The sequence below is a fragment of the Lissotriton helveticus genome, chromosome 12, assembly GCF_964261635.1.
Source record: "Lissotriton helveticus chromosome 12, aLisHel1.1, whole genome shotgun sequence".
Classification (NCBI taxonomy): domain Eukaryota; kingdom Metazoa; phylum Chordata; class Amphibia; order Caudata; family Salamandridae; genus Lissotriton; species Lissotriton helveticus.
The window spans coordinates 264,815,735-264,836,831 of record NC_136073.1 but is presented as its reverse complement, the minus strand read 5'-3'; the positions used below and the strand labels follow the sequence as shown (position 1 = coordinate 264,836,831).

Below are 21,097 nucleotides of genomic sequence, written 5' to 3'. Positions count from 1 at the left end.
CTGCACTGGTCTCCCCCAGCATGGCTTCACAACAAGATCCAACACTGCCGCCACTCTTATCCACTTCTGACTGACAGAATTTCCTAGCAGGCCCCAGGACTAGTAGCATGAGCTAGGAAGATAGCTGCTTCTCTGCAATTGGCTTATTACTCTGAAATAGCTACCGTTTGACACATGTGATGTCCTTACCCTCATGCTTTCCACCACACAAGTGGAAACCAACCTAACATGGGAACTCACCAATGTTCAACTTAGTATTCTGCCTCTCGGTGAAAGATGAAGCATAAGACACACTTCCCACTGACATGCATAGCCTATGACATACTCTAATGTCCCACCAATGTTGCAGCTCTTGGTGAAAGGGGATGCCCAGGACACACTTCCCAGTGATGACTGTCGCCTATGACATACTATAATGTCCCACAATGTTCAAGCTTTGTATTCCACCTCTTGGTGACAGGGGATGCCCAGGGACACACTTCCCACTGACATGTGTCACCTATGACATACTCTAATGTCGTACCAATGTCCAAGCTTAGTATTCTGCTTATCTGTGACTGGTGATACCTAGGACATACTTCCCATTGACATGTATTGTCAATGGCATACTCCTAATACATTACATTAAAAAATGATCCCTATATATATTGCATAATTAAGGTGAAAAGTTGCAGTTAATATATTCAAATGTGCAAGTCAGAGTTCATCGACAAAGCAGTATTTAACCAGCTGCCTCAATGTACATGTGTGCACTGATAGCTTTTAAACAAGCAGAGTGTGTTAAACAAACAAAATAAAAATTAATAGGTACCGTACAGGCATGCTTTTCACTTAGCCATTCCACTGGTTTCGGTCCGTTCTTCACCTATGGTGAAAATAATCCAAGACTAAGAACAAGATATACCCACAGCTATGAGCAATAAATATCTTTCCACTGTAACCTTAAAAGTCACATGGGAGAAAGTACGCTTTACAAATCAAGAGTTTACTAACAGATAGACATTAAACTGTGTTACATATGTAAAATATACATTCAACACAGACTTCTTTAAAGTACAACATGACAAGGCACTACTGACCCACATGGTGAAAATATTAACTTAGCAAGAAACACTAAAGTCCCGCTGCCATACATGGAGAACACTGTAACGGTTTATAAGATTGTAGGAAAGTAGGATCTGCTTTATTGGTTACCCCCACTTTTTGCCTGGTGCTATGCTGTTTCTGACTAGTTTGACTGGGAACCTGCTAAACAGGACCCCAGTCTCTGTGCTTTCTTGCCTAAATTGGCATGGTAAGTACTTAGGTACATCCCAGATTGGATACTGTTGTACCCTTATCAGTCCCCAGTATATTGTACAGAGGTACCTAGGGCATGGGTACACCAGGGGCATGTATTATGTCGCCCATGGGAGACCACTCAAACTGTAATTACAGGTCTTTCATTGCAGCCTGTGTTAGCTGGTGCTAACACCACTTATGAAAGATATAGGTTTGCCTATATATATATATATATATAGGGTCACTGCACTTGAAACCTATAAGTCACCACTAAAGCAGGCCTTTCAATCCTGAAGGCAGGGTGCTCGTTTCTAAGAATGAGGGTGCCCCTGCATGAGCAGGACACCTCTACAACCTACAGTCCATTATCTCGGGTTGTAACTGCATCAGCGATTACGATACATAGAGTGGCCATGCGTTATTACGCAATGACCATCTCTAAACTGGCTGTAACTAACCATGTCATGTTTGGTATCAAACATGTTGGAATCATACCACGGGAGATATGATTCCATGCACTGCAAAGCTCCTCCGGGAGACCCTCAGTGCTCCCAGTACCAGTCTTCTAGACCCAGACAGCACAACATAGCTGCTGCCGACCAGAGTCACGATTCTGCCCTCCTGCTGCTGAGCCAAGCTTGAGTAGGGGAAGGCAAAACAATAGGTGTCCTATCACTGGGAAGAGTGACCATCTCCCAGACAGGGTTTAGTGTATTGGGGTCGGGTAGGAGCACTTGCCAACCCCACTCAGTCTGCTTAAAGGGCACATTTGCTGCCTTCCTTGCATAGTCCAGTTCAAACCAGCTCAGGGAGCTATTGGCTCCCGTTCTGGCGCGAAACTGGGCAAAGGACATGGGAGTATCCTCCCCACTATCCTCCCCCTTCCCTGGGAGGGAACCCTTAATCGTCCCATCTCTTTCCTTAGGGTACTTAAATGCTTACCTGTAGGTGGGTCTCTAGATTCGTCGTGGGACAAGATTAATTTCAAGACACCACTTCTTCTTCTAACGTCTGGGCATTCTGGACTTCGCTCTGGGCATCAAGACTGCAACTAGGAAGACTCCTGCCGCTCCTGGTCTCGTCGCCCTGCTCGTCTGCTGCAACATCTGTGAGTGTTCTCCATATAGGAACAATCCAAGGCCTGTAGACATCCAAGAAACCTGAAGGATTCCCCCTCGAAGTGAAAGAGTCACTTCCCTGCATCTGCAGACACCGCAATAAAGCTGACTGGTCTGCTGATCCTGAGCTCCCACGGACTCCGAAAGGCTCAGTAACACAGGTGGTGGTTCTTCACATCCCTAGAAGCCTGCCCTGCCCACTAACCAAGTTTGAGGTCATTATCTGTCGTCAGAGCCACAGGATCCAAACCCCTGTTCACCGCGTCAACTTGCTTTTGTAAAGGCTTGTTATCTTCCTTTCTCCAAGATCTTCTGGCTCCATGTAGCCCCAACCTCCAGCATCTCCAGTGACCAAGATCTTTGTCCTCACAGTAACTCTTAAATCATGGGCTTGCATCTTTGGTGACCTGCTTGAGATCCTCTTGCGACTCCAGTGCCTCCGGCCTGTGGGTTCTCTTGGGGGTCTCCTGCCCTGACTCCCCTGCTTGTGGTGAATCAGCTGGACCTTGCTGGTCCCAACACGGTACCTTCTTGACTTTCCAGGTTGGTTGCAGTTGCAAAGGCTTGTTGGCGCTCCCAACGGACACCGACCCCTCAACATCTGATGTGGGATAGCTTGTGCACGGCTCCTGGTCTTCCACAGAATCCCCTGGTCCACATAGCTGCAGTTTAAGGGTCACCGTCTGCTCTCCTGCAACGCTTGACATCGGTGGGCATTCATCTTCCGAGCCTCCTGGTCACTCCAGAGTGGCATAGACCCTGTCCTCTCTGCTTACAGGTACTTCTAACCTTGAATCCACCTTTGGGTTCCACTGGACACTTTCACCTTCTCCAGCAGCGGCATCCTCCTGAAGTCCTCCACTGAGTTTGATGGTGGCTTCCGACGCCACTTCACACCTATGCACCTGGCTTCCCTGGTGTATGTATCCTGGTTCCTAGGGTATCCACAGGTGGAGTGGCACTCCAACCTCCTGTCCTCCACGGGGTTTCTTCAGGGTCGACTGGAAGGGTCCTTCTTCTTTAAAATTGAAACAGCGACTTACCCATTGACTTGTATTGAGCCCACGGTCATGTTCACACACTGCACACGGCCTCCGTGGGGTTCCTGGTTACTTACCTTGGGTGGTTCCTTGGTCTCCAGAACTTCTACGTCTTCTGGGTATAGTCTTGACTTGAGTCGTGGTTCGCGTACCACTATTTTAGTATATGGTTTGTTCTCTCCCTGGGGACCACTGTGTATTTGTTCTACTGACTTGTTTCTTTTTTTAAAAAAAATATATTTTTATTGATTTTACATAGACACGGTGAACACAGGAGTATGAGCATATAAAGCATTGACAGGGCACAGTGCCGGTGAGTTATATTGCTATCATACAGGGTTGCCCTATAGTATACTTGGTGTATGGTTCAAGTCCATTGTCCTGGTTAACATTGTAGACATACTCCAGGTATGGCTCTGGTGGCGCTATGTTTGTTCCTAAACATAAAACATGTAACATATAGGTGTTGGCCGTTTTTTGGTGATCGGCGGCGACGATCTGCTTTGTACATTCTCTGCTTTACTCATTATCTAGGGCGTTTTGAAAGGGTCTAATGCCTTGTCTAGGGATGCCCACATCTGTCTGGTTGGTTTCCTCCATGGAGTGTTTCTCAGAGCCGTGTTGTCTGCCCCTCTCAGGAATGTCACCCAGTTTAACCACCCCTTAAAAGTCGCTTTGGCGGTGTTCTTCCATTTGGACAGTATAATATTTATGGCGCTAGTTAGAAGAAAGTCTAGGAGGTTTCTGTCTTGCTGTGTGGTGACCTCGGTGTTAATAAGGGCTGTTGTCAGGGTATGGAACTATCTCTTAAGGTTGCATCCTAGTGTTTGGTCGATAAAAGCGAAGTCTCTATCCCAGAATTTTTTTACCTTGTTTCTATTGCAAAGTTTTGTGTGTTTTGGGTATATCTCTGGCGAGGAGATATCTGTATACGTTAGGGATTGTCTTAAAATAAATATTTTTTTTTATAACTACACTGTGTGGTTCTTTTTCGCTTAAAGTATACCAACACGATTTTGTTCTAGTTAAAACAAGTTGCTTTACACTCCTTCTGGACTAAGCCTGAAAGCTGCTCTCCAAAGCTACCACTTAGAGAGCATTCTAAGGTTGTCTAAGACCACTGAAATCACCATAAGGGTTGTCTGGATTAGTGCAGGGTGCTCACTTACATAAGTGTGCACCATACACTAACCCAGCTTCTCACAGAGATTTAGCGAGGCACTAAAACAGTGAGAACTCCTTGCAGCAAAGTAACAACGACCATATGATCCAGTCTTTGGATGCCACAGACTGGCTAAGGTGCACAGACAATATTTCCTAAAAAATCTATTCAAGGGAACTTGGTCTCCAACGGTACAGTTACCGACACAAAAATGTAAGTTTCTACTCTAAAGACTACTCTGAAGTTCTCAAAGTTTCTATTCGATGATCGAAACATTTCCCCACAGTCACCTTGCTTGTCACCAATTGTGGATGGGTCAGCACCTCCACTTTGGCGAGGATAGGCTTAAATAAAATTTCTCCCATTGAATCTCTGCTATGTTTGTAAATGCTGAACTCCAGCCACAAGAAACCCACATGTGATATATTTTTCAGGGACTCACCTGGAAACATCTGCTGTCAGTGTGTGCTTTTCCCACCAGAAAGTCCTAACTCGAGTTTTCTCCTTCTTGGTTCCACTCACTAGATGGGTGTTGTCACTGAAGCTTTCATCCAAGCTGGCATGTGGTAAATGACTCTTTTTCATTTTGGATCTGAGATGGAAGGAAGCTTGCAGAACTTAGATGCCAAAATAAAGAAGAATCGTCCAAGCTAATGGAAACTCTATAAACAAAAGACAAAGAGGAGAATATTTGTGGAACATCAAAAGTGCCTGCAAAGCTTGCAGTGTCGAAATATGGTTATGACAAAGTGGTGGGCCTGTTTTGTAGAAAGTGCAGGGATCAATGCCAAGTGACAAACTGAAAATGTTTGGTAACAAGAGATAGGAAAACGAATGTGGAATGTGGTCAAATTTCCTGACTCCAAGAAGAAGGATGACCACGTTTTGAACTCTCTAGATGCTTCAAACGAAGAACACAGGGAGTCCAAGATACAGGATATTGCTATCGTAGATGAGTCGAGAGACCTGAAAATAATAACTATGAGACAGAGCGTTAAGTACAGTAGGGGCTCACTAAGTTTATACAGGTTGAAATGGTAGTTAATTTGAGGGCAATATAAGGCTAGTCAAGTCAAGTCAGGATATTTGTATTGAGCACATATCACTTCTAAAGATTCTCATGGCGCATGCAGACAGTTCTGACAAGGAAGAGAGCAGCTGAAGTTAACAAAAGAGCCAGGTCTTAAGCTTCTTTCGGAAACTGGTGTGTTCAAAGGTTGTGCGCAGACTAAGAGGCATTTTGTTCCAGAGAGATGGTGCCAGGAAAGAGAAAGCACGACCTCCATTCCGAGCAGTCTGAATTCTTAATGGGGTGAGTAGTGATTCAGTGCTAGATCTCAGCTGTCTCCCTGGCGTATACCATGTGAGTTTCTGGGTCCAGTATTTTGGGCCCCTTCCATACATCTGTTTATGAACCATGCATAGTGTTTTAAACGTAATGCGTTTTTTTACAGGGAGCCAGTGTAAAGTTTTTAAACACAGCATAGAGGGAGATCTTCGGGGTAGGTCGAGAACAAGGCGAGCTGCAGTATTTTGCAAGACCTGCAGCTTCCTGAGATGGCATTCATTTGTGGCAAGTAGTAACGAATTGCCATAATCAAGCCTGTTTATGATGAGGCCCTGTACCAAAGGTTTACGGGCTTCCACCGGTATCCATTTGAAAACCCTACGCAAACCGCGCATGATGCCAAAACAGGTGCCAACAACATGGTCCACTTGCGCTTTCATGGGAAGTTTATTGTACATGTGTAGGCCCAAATTACGGACAGATTCCTTGGGGGACGGGCAGTCACCCAATTGAGTAGGCCACCAGTCCTGAGTCCAAAGTTCACTGGCTGTGCCAAACAGCATGACCTCTGACTTGCTGCCATTTCATTGCAGATGATTTTGATCCATCCAGTTTTTTACCTCCCTCAAGCAGTTCTTAAAACGGCTTTTAGTCTCGTTAATGTCAGGGCTAAGGGTGGCCAAAATTTGAGTATTGTCGGCGTAGGATAAAAACATCGAAGCCGAACGCTCTGATTACTTTGGCCAGGGGTGCCATATAAATATTAAAGAGGGTAGGGCTCAAAATAGAGCCCTGCGGCACCCCCCTTTTGACAAGACGAGTACTAGCCTGGATTTGGCCTATTTGTACCGTGGTCGTTCGGTTGGTCAAATAGCTACTGAACCACTCCAGTACCTGCCCTCTGACACCAATCTCCCATAGCCTCTGAATCATAATACGATGGGAGATGGTGTCAAAGGCCGCAGACAAATCCAAAAGGACCAGGATGGAAGATTGACGTTTGTCCAGGGCAGTTCTTATTTTGTCTGTGACCTCAACCAGTGCTGTCTCCGTACTGTGGGCAGCACGGAAACCCGACTGTGAGATGTCGAGTAGGTCGTTAGATTCAAGATATTTCACCAACTGTTCATTGACCAATGCTTCCAGTATTTTCCCAAAATACGGGAGCAGGGAGATAGGTTGATAATTTACATAAGTGTTGGCATCCGCTCCAGGTTTTTTCAATATCGGCCTTACTCTTGCCGCCTTCCAGATTTCTGGGACATCTGCCTCCAATAATGATTTATTTAGTAGGCAAGTAAAGCGATCCACCAACGCTGGAGCGAGTAAGGTAAATAGTTTTGGAGGTAGTTGGTCATTCGGGGAGCCTGATTTAATCTTTTGACCTACTATAAAGGTCTTATCTTCATTAAACATTTCGAAGGTTGTCCATCTAGAGGGAGACTTATCAGTGATGGAATCGTAATCATGACTCTGTGTAATCTGAGAATCGAAGCTGAAAGGTTCACATATAGTTGTAATTTTATCCTCCAAAAATTTGGAGAGGGCTTCAATCCATTCTACGGTGTCAGGAGTCAATGATGGATTTTTTGAAGAAGTAAATTCTTTTAGAATATGATGGAGCTCTTTTGATGAATTTTCAGCTTTGATTATACGATCTGCTAAATACACCCTCTTGGCTGATCTTATTTCCCTCATATAGTTGGTATGTAAAGTTTGATAGGACCTTCGATCAATGGCATCCTTACTTCTTTGCCATTTTTTTTCAGCAGTTCTTACAATGGCCTTGGTTTCTTTTAGCTGTTCCGTGAACCAGGGCGATGGTTTCTCCCTACACCTAACCATACGAAGGGGGGCAATATCATCCAGAGCCCTACTGATCGCTGTCTCAAGGTGTATTGCCGCTAAATTAACATTTCCCGTCAGGTCTATGGGGTTTTCCTGAAATTTCTTCGAAAAAGAGGCAAGCGTGATCTTTTTCAAGGTTCTGCATGTTTTTAAGTTATCCTTACCAGACGAGCCCGACACACATCCATTTATAGTGAATTTCACTAAGTAGGAAAGCTACATGGAGGTCTGGCGCGGCATGCTCATGCAGCCACGTCTCTGACAGGAAACATAGGTCTGGAGTTTCAGTGTCAAGGAGACTCCATATCTCGAGTGCGTGCCTGGGAATTGATCTAGCGTTGAAATAAACCGCTGTCAGTTTCCTCGGGACTATGGTGGTTAAGTTGGAGTCGGCCCTAATGCCCGGCCTATCCAAAAGCAAATTTGCACTACCATTCAAGAGAATGCAAAGGAGTTAATTGAGGGGAGAGGTTTGGGTTATGGACTGACTGTTGTTGGCCAGATGCTGAAAGGTGTATACTGGAGTCTAAAGTTGATGATTTAAACGTCAGTTTCATTCCATTTACTTTCAGCCAGTTGTTTAGAATTCAGCTTTGGGTTGCATTTGGGAACTGGTGGAGGGGATCATCATTGATTTCAGTCTATCTTGACCTTGACCATGATCTCAATAGGGTTACCCATGGAACAGAAAGAGAGGCCAAATAAGCAAATCAGAGTTGCTAGAGTACACGGTAAATACTGAAAAGATGAGAGCAAACAACCACATTTTAGGACTTTTACCTAACAAGGAAGAGAGGCTGACTTTTCTTTGGTCGGATAGAGATGGGATAATCCCGGAGGCAGAAGTGGAGGATATGGTGGTTTAACAGTGCAGATAAAGCAAGGACACTAGGGGCTCCAATATCAAGAGGATGTGGCAGTCAGAGTCAGGAGACCAAGAGCCCCAACACTGATATCATCTGTCAGCTTTCACAAGTGTTATGGACTTGTGAGATGATTGATTAAGAAGTGTGATCGCCGATTAAGGACTGGTGCATTCTCTGACTAACTATCCATCAGAGGGGCAGGAAGTAGCCTGGCTGTTTAGACCAAGTTGTCCTAAAATAAATCAGTATTGAATCTGGAGGTTCACACAGTGCATGAGTTTACTGGGGAAGGAACGTTGGAGAGGATGGGATTTCTTTAAGACAGTGAAATTAAAGGTTTTTGTTTTATAAGTAGCATAATGTGGGCTTGTTTTATGGATGAAAGAATGCACATATAGATAAAGGAGGAATACAGGTGTTGCCAGAGAATAGCTGGGAAGAGGACTGTAGGCTCTTTGAAAATTGTAGGTGGAAAGGGGCTTTTCAGGGAACCAGATGAGAGAACACACCATTTTCAAACTGAAATGTGGTTGTATGAATGTAACTATGTAGTTTGTAACTGTTGAAAATACCACACTGCCTGTAGTGAAGTGAGTGATGTTAATTTCTGTTGCCTTTTTATGAAGGTGATAAGTGTGTCAAGAAGGTTGATGGAAGTTCGGGTCAGTGACTATAGTGAAAGCGTGGAGAGTTCAGACGGGATCCTTTAATGTGGTGTGAAGTAGTTTAAGTACTCACAGGTGCTAGTGGTGAATTACTCTTTTCTGATATTCTTGGCATGTGCTACAAAGCGTTCTAGTAATCATCATACGTAGAGGTGCTTGATATGTTGGCTGGTAAATCCAAATGTTAAAGGTGCCATGAATGATGTGGTTAGATCAGGAAACTAGCATTATTAACAAACAGGTTACTTACCTTTTGTAATGCCTTATCTGGTAGAGACACTATCTAGCTGCAGATTCCTTACCTTAGAATATTCTCCAGGAGTCAGACTTGATTCGGAATCTTTTGACAAGCAGTACCCCTGCGTGCCAGTAGGCAGCGTAATTCGCTTCGTGTGGAGACATCAGTGTCAGAAACAGCGTGAGTGGTGCTGTAGTACATGGTCACTCATCACTTTTTGCCTACTTTCTGATGCAACTTTGACCCAAAGTGTACTGAGTTCCTGCTAACCAGGTTCCCAGCATCAGTGTTCTTTCCCTTAAACTGTACCATTGTTCCACAACTGGCACCACTTTAGGCTCCATGTAAGTCCATAGTAATTGGTACCCCTGGTACCTAGGGTACTGGAACTAAGGAGGGTTCCTATGAGCCGCAGCAAAAATAATGCCACCCTGAAGGACACCTCACCAAGGACATGCAAATTGCCACTGCAGCCCGCATGGCTTGGTGCACAGAAAAACAAAGAGTTGACATGGCATGCATCCCTGTGTGCCATGCCTACCCAGCACTGCATGTGGTATAGGTAAGTCACCCCTACAGCAGGCCTAATACCCCCAAGACAGGGTGCACTATACCCATGTGTAGGCATATCTGCATGAGCAGGTGTGTCCCTGTGATATCTAAATTCACCCTTGGATACCATATGTGCACCTGGAAGCCATACCAAGTCCATGGGCTGGACAATCGTGACTACGAGTTCCCCAGCTACGTGATAGCTTCCCTGTACCCCCAGATTTTTTATACCAACCATCTCGTCTTAATAAACCCACATTGATGCCAGCGTTGGATTTATTAAGAAACGCACCCAGAGGGCACCAGAGGTGCCCCCAGAAAACCTACAGACTGATAATGTGTTAACTGACTGGTCTCGACCAGCCAGCCCCCCTAGACATGTCTCTGACCTCCTGAGCTGAGAGCCTGCGCTCTGAGGCCAGGAACAAAGCCTGCTCTGGGTAGAGGATGTGCATTCTAGGGCGGAAAGCTTCAAAGGCCCTGCCGCCTTTGTTGTGCATCCATAGTTCTCTCCAGTTGGTGGAGATTCCCACCATCTGTTCTGAATCCACCTTTTTGCGGAAAGACAGGCAGGGAAATTAGTAAGATTAGGAGGGGTGCCCACATCAAACCAGCACCTCCCCTAAGGTGGACTAGCTGATGTGGACCACACTTTTCAGATTCCTACATCTTGTTCTGGGCGGAATTAGCATTCTAGAGGCAAGATTATGCCCACTTCCTGCAGGAAGTGATCATATAGAGGGTGTAGACACCCTCAACGTAGGGAGCCCATTGGCTACTACCTGTCACTCTCCTCAATGTCCCTAAATTGAGTATTTATAAGTAATGAGCTCATCATACCGGCTACAGCCTTTGGATTTTGGTGTTTTCTTTGCCGCCACCACCAGCAGAGTCTCGCAGGGGACACTTTCAGTCCTGGTTCCGATGCCGGTTCCGGCCATGAGAGGAGGCCGCGAGAGGAGGCCGGTTTGGGAACTATAAGTCCCAGCAGCCCTAGCAGCGCCCATGCCACCTGCAAGCGCTGGGAGGTGCTTATAAAGAACACAGGGCTCCCGCTGAACGGGAGGCGCGCGGGTGAAGCCCGGGCCAAGGGCGTGCTTATGATATGGTCTTTTTAACAGACTTGGTTATTAATACACCACCCTCTAATCCCAAAAGTAAGACATCCCGCCTCACCATGTCAGCCCCAAACAGATCAGAGAGCGTAAAAGGAAAGACAGATCTTGTTACTAAAACTGGGGCAGCTACACAGAGAGAGACACTAAATATTGGAGTAGCATGGAAGGATGCTGTGACTATACCCCAAACACAAGGTCCAAGGATAGACAAAGATGACACTACTACAAGGGTTCCTACAACTCCGCGAATAATCAGTAGGAACAGGTCAGCTGAAGGAGAAACTCATAACAAGGGGGTCATTGAATCTTCTGCCCCAGGCATCTCCATATGTTATTGTTTTAAACAACATCCTGATATTATCTGTAACCCAGAGGGAAACATATGAGTCTTTCAAAAATCAGGTGGTCCACTGGCTTTCTGTTATTTCTAATGTTGGGGTGCATATTTTATATCAGGACATTATCATGCTGAGGAGAGTTAATTGGGTGGGTAAATCTAGAAAGATAAGCCGTGGAGACTGCGTATTGGTACATTTTCGAAATAGTAAACTGCCGGGGGATTTGTTGAACTTTTTTTCGAAGAATGATAAAGGTTATTATACTGATAATTTTGATAATGCAATGGCCGTCCCATTGGGCTTTTTTTTACAGGCCTAATTGTGGTCATTATAACACATATATGTCACTGAGAAGATGCAGTGAAATAGATTGACACGGGGGAGACAGGGCTGCTAATAGGCTCAGGAACATGGGTCATGCTGCAAACTGTGGGCCCTTAGATGTTTATTCGACAACACAGGCTGAGGATGGTGGAATAGAGGAGCAATTGTGTGGTGTTGGGGACGCTGCCTATGAGACTAGGTTAACTGTTGATTTGGAAGGTGTTGATTCGGCTGTACCTCACTGGACACAGGCTTTGGATGAGTCTAGTGCCAGTATTGTATCAAACTTTGAAAAGCACCGCTCGAGAATTTGGATCTCCACCATATATGGGTGATAAAGTCTGTAATCAGGAGTGTTCCAAATGAAAAACGCTGAATCCGTAATTGCAAAAAAGTTCAAGGTTCTCTTAATAATCCATTTGAGGTACCAGCCAACGCGTTTCGTTCCGTCAAGCGGAACTTCTTCAGGGCGCAATGAATATCATCAGCCGTACGTATATTCCAAGTCAAGGTATCGAATTGGGATATGAATCTGTTCCCTCAATGTAGGTAATGGAAACTAAGAGTGGATCCAAGATAAAAGTTTTTTCAAAACCTGTTTCTTGCCGATTGTTTCAAAGTATTTTAGAGATTTAGGGCCCGATGTAGGTAAATCCCATTTACCGATTTTGAAATACCGATTCTTACCGATTCGGTATTTTAAAATCGGTAAATGGGATGTAGGTCCCAACATCTGGATTCGTTACCGAATCCTTAACAATTCATTAATTACCGATTGGGTAAATACCGAATCGGTAATGCCCATTCTTTCCTATGGGCTTTGAAGCCCATAGGAATGATTAGGCATTACCGATTCGGTATTTACCCAATCGGTATTTAAGGAATTCACAAGGGTGCAGGGGGTGTCACTTTGACACCCTCTAGCACCCCCAAAACGGCCATGTGTGCAATGTGGCACACAGACATGCCCTAAGGGCACGTCTGTCTGTCACATGGCACATGTGTACATGCACAGATGTGCATGTACACAGGAATCGTTTTTTTACCATGGATTTGTATTCCATGGTGAAATACCGATTCTGTAAGCCATGTGCAGCCGGAACATAGGCTACCTACATCACATTTTCGGTAATTTTACCGAATCGTTATCATTACCGAATCGGTAAATATTACCGACTTGGTAAATTTACCTATTCGGTAATGATAACGAATCGGTAAAATTACCGAAAATGTGCCCCTACATCTCCATGGCCCTTTACCGATCGGAAACGGCCGAAAATCGGTATTTTCGGCCGATTCCGATCGGTAAAGGGCTACCTACATCGGGCCCATAGTATTCACCTTGCAATTTCAATTTCAAAGGATATATTTCTTGAAAAAACGCTCCTATTTCTTCATCCTAGTTTCGGATATACTGCGTGATTCACTGTGAGGTATTAACCTTAAGTAATATAGCGTGCACGTTTTGCACCGTCACGTGGTCAAACTCCTAAATCTTCGGTTGACTCCCAATTCACAGTCACTTTAAGGTAGTTACCTGTCAGGGTCAAATTCCAATACCCCCAGTTGGCGTCTCGACTGTCCGCGCGCCAAATCCTTTCCGGCAAGTATTACTTACGATACAGCCCTGAAGAAGCCCGTGTTGGGCGAAACGCGTAGGCTGTGGATTTCATGAATCACAATAAAAGCATTTGAAAACTACGTTATCTATCCGGAGATTCGTCACTCCTGTCATCTATTTTTGTCTAATGTATGGCATCTGAAGCCAAAAATGTGTATTATACACGTTGCCTCTCCACATTTGTGTAAAAAGTTAACCACGAATGTTCAAGGCTGAATGGGGAACTTAAATTTGCACTAAAACAAAAACCTAGAAATTGTGTCAGGATCAGTATTGTGAGGAAAGATTATAAAAATGCTGTTAAAGAAAGGAAAAATGAGATACGTGAGGGGGCATGGGAGAAATTAACCCATGCAGCAGAGCTGAACGATCAAGCTCTCTTTTGGAATATTATTAAACATCCTTATTTCAGAGAGAACAATGCTGTAAAAATTGATACAGTGGTAACCCCGGAAGACTGGGTAACCCACTACGAGATTATTTTCAACCCAGACGCTTTGAAAATAGCCAATGGTAACAGGAGAAACTTTATAATAGTAGAATCAGTCGGAACCCCATTAATAACGCCAGAAGAAATTAGATTGGCACTACCAAAAAGCGCCAACGGCAAAGCCACGGGTGCAGATGGGGGTCCCTATTGATGTTTTTAAACATAATATGGAATTTTGGATACCCATTTTATTGAACTTTTTTAATGCTACTCTTAAGGGTATATTACCGGCTACCTGGGTCGAAAGCATTATCGTACCCATCTTTAAAAAGGGAAACAGGGGGAAAGCTAATTGTTACCACCCAATATCTCTTCATGATTCCACGACTAAAGTAATGGGCTGTATAATGTTAGAAAGGCTTGAAAGTTGGACCAGTGAGCAAAATGTCCTGACAGAGGCACATTATGGTTTCAGAAAAGGTATTGGGACAGTCAAACAATGCTTAAACCTAGAACTTTTAATAGGGAAGTACACACTAGCAAAGGATGGGATGCTTCACTTATGCTTTGTTGACCTCACAAGCGCTTTCGACCTAGTCAACCATCAAAAATTATGGCAAACACTTAAAGGACTAGGAGCGCCTGTTGCCATAATTACATATCCTTCCCAGATATATAATTTCTTAACCTCTAGGGTATGGTTTGGTAAAATGGGGGAATGTACTTCGGATTTTAGAGTTACTTGCGGTATCAGACAAGGGTGCGTTTTAGCACCCCTTTTATTTTCACTTAATATCAATAATATAGATTATTTTTTACAAAAATTAGCTACAGATGTCCCGAAAGTTGGAACACGCCAGTTTTATTATATGCAGACGATGCTGTCCTAATCTCTAGGACAGCGAACGGGCTGCAACTTTCAAAAGATCATTTTGTATCTTTTATGAAAGAAAAAGACCTACAGCTAAACTTAAAGAAAACATTTCTCATGACATGCGGGAGTAACAGATCTAAGAATAGACAACATCATGTGGGCGGGGTTACTATTAATACAGTTTTATCTTTCTCAAATTTAGGGATGCTTTTTAATAGGAACGGCTCATGGAACACACATATTGAATCACCCAACATGAAATTTTTAAAAATCACGGAGAGTATTCTTAGATTCTCCTCGAAATTAGGAAACAAACCAATTTCTGAAATACTAACATTGTTTCGGAGTAAATGTGTCACAGGGGTTTGTTATGGGGCCGCAATCTGGGGGAGAGCTAACACCACCTCCCTACAAACCCAAGCAAACAACTTTTTTTAAAGATTGTTGGCAGTCCCCAAGGCTACAGCTAACTATATATTTCACAAAGAATTGTCTGCAACTTATCTTAGTGACACGATAAATATGGCTGGTTTGACATTTTGGAGAGGGATATGGGCAAATGAGGAAACTAGATTTACTCAACATATAATAATGGATTATTTAACTTTAGACCATAGCCGGAAAATACCATGATTGGAGCATATTTTTAATTTATTAACTTGCAGTAAAGCTGAAAGTGATAAAAAGAACCCTATATCTATTTTAGAGCTCGGTAAATGTGACCTGAAGCTCAAATATCTAAACGTCATGGAAAACAAAAGGAACAGGGTTGCCAGGAAAAAGCCTTATCTGACACTGGAAAGAAACATCCAACATAGATTTTATTTAACCAAATTAATGATGGGGACATTAAACTTTTTATTTGCATTCCCAAAAATGGAAAAGTGGGGCCATAAACTACCAAATTGCCCGTGTGATGGAAAAACAACTCAATCCACGTTGCATTTTACCCTTTTTTGTAGTTTTTTTTTTTTTTATACTTTATTTTGAAAATGTTCATAACAGCAAAAACAAAAAAGTGCATTCAAAGACATACATCACAGTACATAGTAGCAATGCATACATATATCCTGATCAATAGCAATGCAAAACAAGCATTAGAAATGCAATCGGGCTCGGATTTATTTGAGTTTGAGCTAATGGCATTGTAAATGCCAATGTCTTTTTGCCATGTGTTATGGAGTGTGTGCATGTGGTGTGTAGTGGAAGTATCTTGGTTGAATTGTAATTTTACCAATGGTGGCATGCTGTGCTTTATATGAATATGTTTAAAAGTAAAGTGTACCATACTGCGATTGCTTGGTGGAAAAGTGCACTGCCGGCTGGAGGTGTGTGTGCCTGGTGGAAGGGTGCACTGACGTCTGGTGGGTGTGTGCTTGGTAAAAGCGTGCACAGATGGATGATGGTTGTTGGTGTTTGTGCATGGTGAAAGCATTCATTGACGGCTGGGGGTGTGTTGTTGTGTGTGTTGTTTTCTGTGTGCTGGTGAGTGTGTGGTGGTGAGTCTGTGGGGGTGAGCCTGGGGAGTGAGTGTGGTGGTGAGTGTGTTGTGTTGAGTGGTGACAAGTGTGTGGTGTTGAGAGACTGAGGTGTGTGGTTTGTGTGTGCGTTATGTGTGTGTGGTGTATGTGTGTGTGGTGTTTTCTGCACACTCACACACTGCCCCTACACATTCACACACTGCTCACCCGCACACTCCCAATGTCACCCTGCATAGTCACACACTGTTTACCCTGCACACTCATTCTGCACACTCACACAATGTGCACCCTGACACACTGTCTCTGCAGTCACTCTGCACTCACTGTCACTCTGCACTCACTGTCACTCTGCACTCACTGTCACTCTGCACTCACTGTCACTCTGCACTCACTGTCACTCTGCACTCACTGTCACTCATTGTCACTCTGCAATCACTGTCACTCTGCACTCACTGTCACTCTGCACTCACTGTCACTCTGCTGTCACTCTGCAATCACTGTCACTCTGCACTCATTGTCACTCTGCACTCACTGTCACTCTGCACTCACTGTCACTCTGCACTCACTGTCACTCTGCACTCACTGTCACTCTGCACTCACTCTGCACTCACTGTCACTCTGCACTCACTCTGCACTCACTCTACAGTCACTCTGCCCTCACTGTCACTCTGCACTCACTGTCACTCTGCTGTCACTCTGCAATCACTGTCACTCTGCACTCATTGTCACTCTGCACTCACTGTCACTCTGCACTCACTGTCACTCTGCACTCACTGTCACTCTGCACTCTACAGTCACTCTGCACTCTACAGTCACTCTGCACTCTACAGTCACTCTGCACTCTACAGTCACTCTGCACTCTACTGTCACTCTGCACTCACTGTCACTCTGCACTCACTGTCACTCTGCACTCACTGTCACTCTGCACTCACTGTCACTCTGCTGTCACTCTGCACTCACTGTCACTCTGCACTCACTGTCACTCTGCTGTCACTCTGCACTCACTGTCACTCTGCACTCACTGTCACTCTGCACTCACTGTCACTCTGCTGTCACTCTGCACTCACTATCACTCGGCACTCACTGTCACTCACTGTCACTCTGCACTCACTCTGCACTCACTCTACAGTCACTCTGCACTCACTGTCACTCTGCACTCACTGTCACTCTGCACTCACTGTCACTCTGCACTCACTGTCACTCTGCACTCTACAGTCACTCTGCACTCTACAGTCACTCTGCACTCTACAGTCACTCTGCACTCTACTGTCACTCTGCACTCACTGTCACTCTGCACTCACTGTCACTCTGCACTCACTGTCACTCTGCTGTCACTCTGCACTCACTGTCACTCTGCACTCACTGTCACTCTGCTGTCACTCTGCACTCACTGTCACTCTGCACTCACTGTCACTCTACACTCACTGTCACTCTGCACTCACTGTCACTCTGCTGTCACTCTGCTGTCACTCTGCACTCACTGTCACTCTGCACTCACTGTCACTCACTGTCACTCTGCACTCACTCTGCACTCACTCTACAGTCACTCTGCACTCACTGTCACTCTGCACTCACTGTCACTCTGCACTCATTGTCACTCTGCACTCACTGTCACTCTGCACTCACTGTCACTCTGCACTCACTGTCACTCACTGTCACTCTGCACTCACTCTGCACTCACTCTACAGTCACTCTGCACTCACTGTCACTCTGCACTCACTGTCACTCTGCACTCACTGTCACTCTGCTGTCACTCTGCACTCACTGTCACTCTGCACTCACTGTCACTCTGCACTCACTGTCACTCTGCACTCGCTGTCACTCTGCACTCGCTGTCACTCTGCACTCGCTGTCACTCTGCACTCACTGTCACTCTGCACTCACTGTCACTCTGCACTCACTCTGCGCTCACTCTGCACTCACTGTCACTCTGCACTCACTGTCACTCTGCACTCACTGTCACTCTGCACTCACTGTCACTCTGCACTCAGTCTGCACTCACTGTCACTCTGCACTCAGTCTGCACTCACTGTCACTCTGCACTCAGTCTGCACTCACTGCCACTCTGCACTCTCAATATGCACTCTCAAACTGCACTCTCAAACTGCACTCTCCACTCTCAATCTGCACTCTGCACTCTCAAACTGCACTCTCAAACTGCAATCTGCACTCAGCACTCTCATTCTGCACTATCAATCTGCACTCTCAATCTGCACTCTCAAGTCTCATACTGCACTCTCAAACTGCACTCTCAAAATGCACTCTCAAAATGCACTCTCAAACTACACTCTCAAACTGCACTCTCAAACTGCACTCTCAAACTGCACTGGCAAAAAAAATTCTATCGCTCCTTTTTAAAAATGTAAGAGCAGAGATGATAACAGAATGTAATCAAAATAGTAACAGTAGTGTGAAAGTTAGGGGAATTCTGGGGACCACAGAAGCCTGACATCCAATGTTAAAGTTGAAACATGTGTTTGTAATATGGTGCATCGAGGCAGACACTATCACAGTAGAATAAACACCAATTAAAATTCAAAGGAACGCAAGTTCTGATGTGCACGACTTAGGCTGCACGACTTAGGCTGGAGATTAAATACAGTCTGAGATGTAAATGTAAACCTGGAGACCAGGCAGGCTGCGTGCAGCAGACCTGTGGCAGGCTGTGTGCAGCAGACTTGTGTGAGGCTGTGTGCAGCAGACCTGAAGTCAAGTAAAGCGGATAGTGCAAGAGTAAGACTGGAGTCAAACAGGGTTAAGGCAAAGCTGGAGACCCGAAAGGGCAAAGTACATTAAAAAATAATCAGGGGAATAGAGAAACATGCAAACCTGAGGTGTTTTCAGCCACCATCATAATGGAGGACAAAGCAGAAAAGACAAAACTAATACAGAAATAGGGGGATGCCCATGTGAAAATAGACTGCGAAAATAAACTTCTGATTCGGAGATTTAACCAAACATCTGATAGTTCCCAGGTAATAAGCTGACATGTCACTAGCAAATATTAGACCGAGTTATACATTTACAGAGTAGACTGCTACTTACTTTTCTTGGACTATTAACATTCAGGCCTACATTAAAGTGAATGTATGTGCCTGGGGCTCTGACAATAAAAAAGAGTTTAATTTTTAAAGAATTGGGAAGCACGGAAATTCTCCCCATAGCTTCAAAATTATCCAATCCAAAGTCTCGTGTGACAGCTCCGCCCACTTCCGGCTTTTTAGCCAACACCGTGGCGCAGTGTGGTTCCTGGGAGCCCATGCATGGGTGTCACGTGGCCCCGTGTGTTGGCAGTGACTGTACCCACGTCCAGGTTTTGCAGACCACAGCACCAAGTAATAAGAAACTTTTAGGCCCATATTTATAATGAAAAAGTAGAACTGCAACCCCTGCACCCTTAGTGCTGTCCAATCAGGAATGGCTGAACGCCACCTTCTCTATAGAGAGTCAGTTGAGGGGGCTCTGCAACATTTACCAGGATGGCTCAGTGAACTGAACACTCGCTGCTGACAAATGCAGTGCTCTGCCTCTGAAGGACATGAATGTAAACCCCGGCAAGTCAAAATGAGGCTCCCATGCTTGCGAGATCAGTAAAGTGAGTATCCTCAATTGGGTCAGCGGAAGCTGGGTCCCAGAATCCACTGCTGCTGCCTCAAAATCGAGCGCCTCGAGCCAACCCTGGCATGGAAACATTTGGCAGCGCTGATCACTCTGCGGGAGAAAAATGCACGCATTTTACTAAGAACTGTGGCTTCTCCTCGCCAAATGTCAACACATCTTAAAGTGCCGTGTGTGTGTGTCGACAACCCTGGGCCCTATTACCTTTTCCTGATTAAACAGAAGTGGCACAGAACGAGGTAATTACACAGCAGCCGGACTTTAAAGCGAACTGGAAGTCTCGGTTAACCGGGAAGGTGCTTTTAAGTGCCCACAAAATGATGCTTATACATCTGGCGGTGAATGGTGCTTCCTTCAAAAGTCAGCATTTCAGCGGGCGCAGCGGCCCCCACCTCTTCCCCTCCACCTCTGCTTTAAAATGTGCAAGATGGCGGCCGGCCGGCGGGATGTGTCTAACAAGGCGCTCATTGTCTCAGACAGGTGTGAGATTGGAGCTGAGCCCCGGCCAAGGGCCGGGTATCAGCGCCAGCAGCGCTGCGAGCCGAAAACACGCTCCCGCCATCCAGTAATACCACCGCAGCCAGCCAGAGACTCAACAATTTAAGGCTTAACACACACACTCGCACACACACGGCATAAATCAGACGGGATGGAGCAGCCAGCCATTGGCTTCTTGGGCAGATGCCTGCAGACAGTCTGTGCGCATCACACCCGGCCTGTTTGGGTTACTGGGAGCTTTTTATGTAAGATGAGAGGGGCTGGGCGGCGCAGCCTGCTCAGACAGATGGTGAACGCGCCCGGCCATCTGGATTCACTTACGGAGGCACCCTGACAGCTCCTAATTATAATTAATGTACTTCTTTGCGCGAGCACGAACGAAAAATGCCCAAGATGGCGGAACAAAACTACATTTACCCTATCACTTCAAGCCTATTAAAACGACAACACAACGAAGACGAATCACTGGCCAGATGACAGAACACGCTAAGGAATGTGTGGAATTTGTCTCGCCAAAGCCCTAGGAGATACTTTTTTTTCTTCTTTAACATTAGGATCCCGAAACTCCTCCCACTTTCAGTGGGGAGGAGTCCGAGCCCTAAAAATACATGGCAACAGAAATCACGGTTACTGGAATATGGCTTCTTCCGTGGTCCAGCGTCCGGGTTATAGTGCAGAGGTCAAATGTCCATAGTAGTTACTCATTAATACATTGGCAGAGGCTACCCTAGATCAGG

General features: G+C 45.1%; 1 protein-coding gene across 9 annotated transcripts in view; it reads right to left on the bottom strand.

The window, feature by feature from the left end:
- The window catches only part of LOC144798737 (uncharacterized), a 1,654,679-nt gene that overhangs the window by 1,076,119 nt on the left and 557,463 nt on the right, over positions 1 to 21,097 (bottom strand). For 5 of the 9 annotated variants that reach the window (XM_078669761.1, XM_078669751.1, XM_078669753.1 and 2 more), the window contains exon 4: positions 817 to 865. The exons of 3 other annotated variants lie outside the window; for them this stretch is intronic. In XM_078669761.1, the coding sequence (XP_078525887.1) occupies positions 817 to 865 (49 nt within the window). Of the gene's footprint in view, positions 1 to 816; positions 866 to 5,043; positions 5,194 to 21,097 lie in introns of all 9 variants that reach the window. One more of the 9 variants, XM_078669757.1, reaches the window with a different exon arrangement.